This window comes from Bactrocera latifrons, unplaced genomic scaffold (assembly GCF_001853355.1).
Source record: "Bactrocera latifrons isolate USDA-ARS-PBARC rearing strain unplaced genomic scaffold, ASM185335v1 scaffold_10, whole genome shotgun sequence".
Lineage (NCBI taxonomy): Eukaryota > Metazoa > Arthropoda > Insecta > Diptera > Tephritidae > Bactrocera > Bactrocera latifrons.
In genome coordinates, this window is record NW_017534408.1 from 2,843,290 (window position 1) to 2,853,248 (window position 9,959).

At 35.3% G+C, this 9,959-nt stretch overlaps 1 protein-coding gene across 1 annotated transcript; it reads left to right on the forward strand.

The window, feature by feature from the left end:
- The first annotated feature begins 5,145 nt into the window (after positions 1 to 5,145).
- Positions 5,146 to 5,863, forward strand: LOC108966254 (homeobox protein GHOX-7). Its single transcript, XM_018929019.1, has 2 exons — positions 5,146 to 5,428; positions 5,491 to 5,863. The coding sequence occupies exons 1-2, from the start codon at positions 5,146 to 5,148 to the stop codon at positions 5,784 to 5,786; spliced, it is 579 nt and encodes a 192-aa protein (XP_018784564.1). The 3' UTR covers positions 5,787 to 5,863.
- Positions 5,864 to 9,959: the final 4,096 nt, after the last annotated feature.

Here is a 9,959-nt window from a genome sequence, read left to right on the forward strand (position 1 = left end):
AAGTCAGCTGAAATGCTTTACGTAAAAGGATATGCTTGGATATTCCAAAAAGACAATGAACCGTAGCATAAGAGCAGACTCTGTACTCAATGGAAACAAGGATTGATTCTTTAGATTGACCGTCACAGTCATCCGACGCCAATCCAATTGAGACTTTTTGGATTTTGAAGAAACCCAAAATATCTAGAAATCATTTAACGAACGTGGAGGTGGCTGTCTGTGAAATTTGTGAAAAGTTTAGTTGTGAATTCTTCGATTTTTACTATGTCTGAATTTATTGAACAAAGAAGCGCGATATAATAACCAATATATGTACAACCATTTTATAACATAAACTCAATTTTTTTCAATATGAGAGGCATTTGCCTTCGCCTTTAAACTTATGAAAAGTCATGTTACGTGACTTTGCATTTTAGGCTACGAAACACAACATTTCCCCAATAAATGTTACCTACGCCATGGTCCATGAAAACATTATTTTTTGAACGTACAGTACATACATACATAAGTAAATATGCATTCATGTTAACATATGTCTATGTATAGAGGTATATTTATTAAACGATTGCACGTATATTATGACCAGTATTTCCTGACATTCATAACATGTGAATATAATAAAATATATTTTATAACCGATAGAAACTTTTTTCACAAAGGCTATACGATTTAGTTCGCGGACATATGTACGTATGTATTGCAAACTCTTCATTAATTAATTTTATTAATTTCGTAGTGCTCACCCAGAGCAATAAACAATCATCAAGAGTAGATAATATGTACATATAATGGTAGATACCTCATTAAATTGGTATAACCGATAGATATTATGTTCCATGTATTCGAAAATTGTAGATTGTGTTTATAACAGATGTCGGTACGCCACTCTTCATATTCAATAAAAATGTTACACAGTTTATGTTAATGTGATAAAGTGTGTCACATACTATATCATATGCATATCATAGCGTAAACATATGCATATAATACTATACATATCCATACCGGTTTGAGAAAAACTTTGGACACGATTATTTTCAGTATATTATATTATTAAATAATAACTCCTAAACAATTCGATAACTTCGAAGAACTTAGTTAGTCTACAAGCTGCATTGTCGTAAAACAAAGCGAATTTCGCTATTATCAGTCCTTAACCGCCCTCTAGATCATTATGAATGATGAAACTCATAGTTTTGTAGAAAATTTACTGCTCTATAAAAATGGACTCATATGATTTTTGATTAAGTTAAGCATTTACGACATATTAATCGTCAAACATTAATGCATATTAGAGTGAATCAAAAAAAATTTTTTTTTTCGGTTGGTACTCTGAAAAATACGTTCCTAGGCACCTCTCAGAAAGCCTCTCCAAAAACCTATGAGTTTCATCATTCATAATGATTTGCTTCATTGAGTTATAAAATTCATAAGGAATAAAAAATTTTCCCAAAAATAATCAAACTTCAACCGTTAATATATTTTAAACGGTTGGGTTTACGAAAAAATCGTGCGGACCTTTTTTGTAGAGCATTCAATTTCCTACAAAATCTAAGGAACAAGATATTTTTTCAAGTAGTTTGAAGCGAGATATAAATTTTTCTATATGATAATAAGAAAAAATAGAAAATTGTAAGTAGGAGGACCTTCCCGTTACAATTAAGCACTCATTCTTGGAGAGGCTTCATTAGAGATGTCTAGGAACCTATTTTGCAGAGTACCAAACGAAAAAAAAACTAACTACAAAACATAAGTATATATGTTCATCCAATCGTGGTCACGCAAACCTTACCACCTCTTTTTTTGCTGTATTTTTGCGATTATCTAATTTTTCTCTTAGATTTAAATAAGAATCTTTATTTTTTATTCTAATTTTTTTTTTTGTATATTCGAGTAATTTCTGCTTTTTTTATGACATTATATATATTTATTTAAAAAGTTTAATATGCCCCTTTGGCGGCTATAACTGCTTGGACCCGGGTAAGCATTGAAACAAAGAGGTATTTTTTTCAGTTCGGTCCTTGAGCTTGGCCGGTATTGAGCTACTTTCATTTTCATTTCGGGTTCAAATCGGGAGAATTTCCTGGCCATGTCATATGCGATATTCCAAGATCTGCAAACATTTTCTGAACCTGCAAAAAATAAAATGTAGACTGATGAAATTTTTCTTAAATATAAACATGAGGATATATCGCAGATTATATAGCGTATTAAACTTACCTTCCTGGAAGATGGCCTCAGAAGTATTCCCATATTGTTCTCTACGACGGGCGCAATAAAATAGGATACAACTTCTCCATACTTCTGAACGTCCATTATTACATCAACAAAAAGGAAAGGACCTCGGATATAAAAAGAAAAGCACGCCCGGACCATTTGGTTTTCAGGATGTTCTCCCGGAAATCGGCGGACATGGTCGTTGCAGTGCAAATTAAATCTGCTTTCATCATTTTTTCCACTGCTCCAAGGACTAGTTACGGTTCGTTTGCGCTCATTCCAAACGAGCAGCCCTCATTTTCTTGGTTAAAATTGGTTTAGCCGCTGGTTTCCGCGCATTCAAACCATACTCCTGCAACCTCCTCCGAATTGGTCTCGCACTTACTGTTACAGCGTATTGCTCCTCTAAGTCCCGTCTTATCTCTATAGAGTTTTTAGAGCGATCCTTTAAAGATAATCTATGGATAACACCATCTATTTGAGGAGATGTAGACCCAACTCTACTCTTACGCTCCAAACGATCCCCCTGGTTCGTTTTTTTTTAATAAATTGATAATTTTTCCTTAACGTAAAAATAGTCAACTTTTTATCACGCGTTAATTGCTTAAATTTAGTGCACATTTTGTAAGACGTTCTACTTACTGTACGATTTGTCACAAACTATTCAAATATATTTGCCAACATTTCACACTTGACGATTCAATAACGGTTCAGATCACAACAAAAATTTATTAAATTCTCAACGGAACCGCTCAAATTACAAAATTCACTGATAAGGTTTGCGTGGCCACGAGGGTACATACATATATTATGCGTTCCAAAGTAAACAGGACAAATGGTTTTTTCGGCAAAATCAATTTGTTTTATTCAAAATAGTCTCCTTCTGCTTTCCTTTCATGAATTTTTTCGAAAAGGAAGAAGTCGCACGGTGCCATATCAGGTGGATACGGGAGTGGTTAAGGTTAAAATTTGACTTTTGGTCAAATAATCGTCCTTCGAATTTTGGATTCTGAGCAATTTTTATTCGTCAGTTAATTTGTGCGGAACACACACACTTTTCTTAAGCTCAAATATTCGGTCAAAATGCGATGAATCGATGTTCTGGAGATGTTCAATACCATTTCCATGAATTTCAATGAAGATTTCGGCTGATTTTTGATGAATTCACGCACAGTTTCGATGGAATTTCCGGTGACCACGGATTTTCATTGGACAATCAACATGTGGATTGTCATTTTTGTCCTCACGACCACTTTGAAAACATTGAAACCACTCGTACACTCTGCTATGGGATAGGCAATCATCGCCATATATTTGTTTCATCAATTGAAACGTTTCGGTAAAAGTTTCACCAATTTTAAAACAAAATTTAATTATAACACAACCATGCTGACACTTGAAACGAAATAACTTCACTTCCAATTGATAAAATGTCTTGAAATTCTCGCGGAACAATCGATAAAGAAGCAGATTCTAACACAGCAGTCGACATAGTATATATGATCTCAAAGGTCTGTTTACTTTGGAAGGCATCTTGTTTGTATAATAAAAAGTATAAAAATGTAACCGATTAAGCACATGCATGCTTTTATGTACATTGTATATGGTACATGGATATTATACATACATATATCCGTATAAGTATTCGTTGACACTTATAATATTATAAAGTCACTAATTTACCCATTCATAATTTCATATCGCGAAACTTATACATAATTAATTTAAATAAATCTCAATTCTAGTGGCTCCAGCTGAAACAAACGAACGAATTTGTCAGCCTCTCACACACGCTCAACCAATTTTCCTTCTTACTGAACTATTAGATTAATTTAAATTAATTGTGTGCAGGTTTTGCGATATGAAATCATGAATGGGAAAATTACTGACTTTATAATAGTATAAGTGTCAACGAATATACGAATATCTAATATACATGTACCATATAGAAGTACATAAAAGACATGCATGCTTGCTTAATACAAGGCTACGAACTCGGTTACATTTTTATATTGTTTTAGAAACACAAAAAATATGTACACACAACACTTGTATGTGGTGTATATCGCAAAGCATACATATGTTGCAATGTTATCAGACATAACCAACCACTCGTGTTTATATTTTGTAAATAAGTATATGTAAATACTGTAATTGATACTTTAGCGAATTAGCTGTCGTCTTTGTTTGCATTTTGTATATGCGAAAACAATCACATATCAATCAAAATATTTAAGATATGCCGCTCAGCTTGTTTTCCCATCGCGTATCGAGATAGTGTTCACACACACACGTACAGACAGAAGAGCACACACAATGTGTACTCCGCCCGATTTATGAATGAAAACCAGCAACCCGGCTCTGGCACAGTTGACTGGTAGTAGTAGTGGAAGTTGTAGAAAAAATACAATGAAAACACTAACAAAACGTTGTTGTATCATTATTTGCATGAGCGCATCTGAAGTGGCCATTGCGGACCAACCACATTTCAATTTGTGCTAATCGCATCTGAAAGATAATAAATGCAACTACCTGAATATGGCTGTATTTCGGGATATTGGTTTACTTTTGTGGTTTTACATAGCTAAGGGTAACGCCCATTTAGCGTATCAATTATACCTCAATGGGTTTAAATTGAAAGTGAGCCGCAATTTGCTGTTTTGTACTTTTTATTTTGTTTTTGTATTAGAATAACTGCATCCTATAAAGGGAATACTGGGCGCTACAAACACTGTACGGCAGAGAGGGATGGCATATGAGCCTATGGATCTATGGACGTCCAGCTAAGCACACAGCTAATATCCTCGAAGATCCTTAAAAGGGCACAGCATTCGCAAAGACAGTTTCAGTACACTTTTATTCGCAAACTCGTCAAGATCAAAGGAATACTTTCAACTTAGCCTAGCCTAGTATTTAACAAACGTGAATATGAGCGATTTTAGCATTGATTATATACTGCATCGTGCTGGCGAAAGATATATTGGCACAAATGCTTCGATTGGCATTGTGGAGCGTATTAAATTGGAGGAGCAGCACCGGCGCCAACGTGAAGCTTACGAAACTTATCAAGCCGGCGTAGCCGTTGAGTTGGCCAATATGGCCGCTGGTGTTGTGGACGCAACGATGAGTGCGTTCAATAATGAGAGTGTGGCGCAAATGCCCATGTTCGATTGGTTGCAGTATACGCGCTATCATCCGCCGCGTTTGCCACGTAAGTATGGCGTCCCTTTGGTCACTGCTAGCATTACTAAGTAGGTATTTTATTTCGCTCAGGCACATTACGTCAACCGATCGCCAAACGCACACCCGGCCGTCTGCCACGCATTCCTTTCACACCCGCCCAACTGGAGGCACTGGAGAGCGCCTATCGCACAGCCAACTACTTGAGCGCGGAAGAAGCTAATCAGCTGGCCGAGTCGTTAGAGTTGACTAATACACGCGTTAAAATTTGGTTTCAAAATCGTCGCGCACGTGAGCGACGCGAAAAACGCGAGCGCGATGAGAGTTATGAGTCCACGATCTCCTCAAACGCTTCGAGTCCGGAACCGCAAAGTGATATCGTGCTATAATTAAACTATTGCTCAGTAAATTTATGTACATATATTTCACTGGAAAATACTCGAATTAATATCCGCACAAGCACCGTCAACTCGGCAGTACCCAAAATGATTTGGATTACATTTTATGTCGCTTTAAGAATAACTTAGAAAGTGGTTTTAACATTGTGGTTGTGATTATTGATAAGAATCTTAAAAATAGCAAAATGTATAATTAAAATAAGTATAGCAATAAATTGTAGTTCGCATTATTAGTATAAAACACCGATGAAACAAGCTAATTGTGTGCAAAACTGCAAAAAAGTCATCCGCAAAAGCATAGAAGAAACTGTTGGAACATGATCGAAATAGTAACTTGTCACCGTCTGGTGGCGACACACGCCTGCAGTATGGAGCTGATAGATCGAGAGGACTGCAGGAAATGTCTATAGCAATTCAAAAGACAAACAATATAGAATCCGTTGGGCACTTATCCCGCATTTGCAAGACTACACTGTAAACCTCTGCACTCCTCACGCTATAAAGCACACATAGCGAGACCACAGAGTCTGTTGAAATTCGCATCAAGCGCAGGCGTGCTAAAGGATATATACTCTTCATAGGCCTAGCAACTGAACTCCATCAAGTATCGCAAAGGACCAAAAATGGTCTATGCGCAGCCCATTGCCTTACCTGACTACCCTAATCTAATAGTAGTATATATATAAGTATATACATACGTATTTGTAACTATGTTATGTTAAAATAATCTTAATAAAAGAAAAAGGTGAAATATATTTATTTTGGGAAATTTATTCTACCTAAACGGTCAGCTCTAAGAGTAGGTCATTAACATATGTGTATGGTAGGGTCAAGACTACCACCAGTTTTACACCTAACGCAACTTTCAACTAATATTCTGTATAACGCCAATATGCCAGCGGAAATTTAATTAAAAAGCTGCATAAAACATTCTCCAAACTATTTGCAACAGTAAAGTATGAAGTTAGCTTATCTATAATAAGCAACAAATAGGTTTTGTAGACAGCTATTATTACCATTTTTGCTTTACTTACCTTACCGATTCTTAGTGGGTTCAGCTTAGGAAGGATTAAGTTTGTTACGACCTTCTAAAGCTCAAATTCAGGAAGCAGGAAAAGGTGGATCAGATTAGAAATGTGGTTCGTCTGCACCTAATCTCTCTCAGGAGTGTATGTGTTCTTTCTACTCTGTTTGTTCCGGCGGGAACTGCATAGAATACTTTCAGAGCTGGAGTGTTTTCATCCATACGGTTGTCATTTAATTCGCTGAACTACATATGTCAATGTCGTCGTATAACTCCGGATACGTAGACCCGACTGTCGTGGGAACGGCGTAAATAGTTTTCTTTGGACATGCTTGATCGTCATCATACGTGAAACATGTGTTTATGAGTTTTACATGCAAACCAGTCAATAATCATCGAAATGGAACCCATTTTCAGCCGATCGGAGAGATAAAACAAAATTCTTTGAAGACCATCTCAAAAAGTGCTTATGAAATATGTTTCGAGGACTGAAAAACTCGTTCTCATATATGTATTACATCTGGCGGGAATTAAACTGAATTTGGCGTTATATTTATAATTTCCGTATACTTTTTTGTCACAATGTATATAAATGGATATGACTATACGTGTTATGGACATGGTCACGTTAAATGGGATTTAGTTTGATACAAAGTACTAGTCTGCGGTTTGTCTTTTCTATTAATAAGAACATGCAGACTCGCGAAGTGGTGTGATTTATTGTAGTGATGTTCATTGATGTGGCAAAGTGATTTAATGTGGTGACATGGTTCAAAATAGAATATTTTTGGTGATACGATGATTTAATATGTATGATCATATATGATGTATGATGTGATGTGATGATTAATTAATGATATATGGTCATATATGAAGTTTTTTAAGGGCACACCTAGTGTGATAGCAGATTTTCGGCAAATAAAAAAATACTACTCTAACAAATGTTTTAAAATTTAAAAGCACATTTAGAGGTATTTGTAATAATATTTTTTTTTTAAAGAAATAATTAAATATTTTCGAGTTTTTCGCGATCTCCGACTGCGCTAAACAAAAACAGGTCATTCACTGTTACAGTAATTCCAGATTTCTCAGTGGATGAGAGATAAAAAAATGGATTTCTTTTTTCAGCACAACAAAATTTATTTATTGCTTCTCGTCTTAATCTCTGCTTGTGAAAGTGCAATTCTAAGTAATTTAGAAGACAATTTATGCCTTATCTGCATGATCAACTATAGTAATTGAGGTAATTTGGGCTTATACATACATAGATACATGTATCTAAATGCCGTTATGGGCAAGTGAAAATAATACCTTTGTTACCAATTAGATTCTGTGAATAAAACCAGAATTCCGTTTAATATGTCTATCTTTTCATAATTACGGTACTCTAACGTAAGCTATCGATCGCATGATATAATTGTTAGCAAATAAACAGTAAATACTTTTGTATGCGTGCACTAGTTTACACATACACAACCGCAAAGTAATTATCTATTTAGAGCGCATGCCACAAAGAGACCGTTTAGATGACAACACCAGTAGCATCTGTCACCGCAAACGAGCGCCCGATCGGTATAATCATTACGAATTTTTCGTCCTTACTTATTGCATCCCCTTCGTGAGTAACAACAACATTAGATTTGTGTGAACTGTGCTTTAGCTCAAGTAGTTCCTTTATGTATCATTTTGCCAGATTGTCTGCCGTGATAACCCACAATTGTGGCCTCATATACATTGAAATAGAAACAAACATACATACAGATGAACGTAGGCAATCGAATGCACAGTAGCACTCAATAGTGTAGTCATACTTCCAGAATTAGCAGCTGACGAAAACGAATTTCTTCAAATTACAATTACTTCCAATGATACTATCTGCCTCCCAGCGCTCCACTACAATCAGACTGCACAGTAGTTATCACTTTTGTTTGCTGTGTAAAACATTTTAGTGTATTACCCTTTTATTAATAACTCAAACAGTTAATTACATACATACATACATATGTACTTCACTTTCATTTACACTCAATGGCACTCATAACTGTTATCAGATTTTAACTGTATGTGAAAACAATTATAAGCATTTTGTTATTGTATTTATTAACTTGAGACACCTGTCTCTGCACTGTCTGATTGTGAGCTCGCGGAATCCCCACTTGTACGAATAATCATAAACGATAAGTTCAAGACATTTCTTTGATATCTTTAGTGCCTTTTCATATAAAGCTTATCCGAAATCACTTTGCAGAAAAATATAATTTTAGAACTTGACTTTCCAAATACAATAACGCTTAGATTTAATGTTTTACTTCCGGAGCGGAATTGCTCTGCTCAATTTTATTTTCGATTATAATATCACTTTATGACAATTGAAAAAAAGTTAACAAAGAAAATATATACATCACTGCGGACCATTTTATCTTCATACAAACATATGTATTTGAGATAAGCTAAGCCAATATTTAACAAATACAAATACGGACAAAGCTACATGCACCGAAAACATATAAAGCGTCATAACTAAACAATAAATTAAGATACATATATAGTATAGTAGGTAATTCCTGACAGGGCATCGCAAGGGCAAGGGGCATCTGTGGGCAAAAATTTTTTAAAAAGTTCCCGACCTCCATTAAGTTGAATGTACATATCTCTTGCACATTTCATGTTACAAATCAAGAAGTTATTAATATAACGCGATACAAGTTTTCAGTAAGAATTCGTTTAAAGTATGCATCTTTATGACCAAAATTTTTGACTGAAAATATAGGTGAATGTGTGAGATATACAATTGAAATTCAGATAGAATCCTTTCGTGACCTCTATCAAAAGTAGGTTGAAGCGGGTCAAAACTTCCCTGAGCCCCATATACCTATTATAAAGGTTTTTCAACTCCCAGTTATCCCCACTCCCAGTCTCCCTAGATATAACGGTAAATTTTGAGTCATCTCAATGAAAACAAGTAAGGAAGGGCTAAGTTCGGGTGTCACCGAACATTATATACTCTCGCATCAAATACCGTATTTGTGTAAAGTTTTATTCCGCTATCATCATTGGTTCCTAATGTATATATTATACAGAGAAGGCATCAGATGGAATTCAAAATAGCGTTATATTGGAAGAAGGCGTGGTTGTGAACC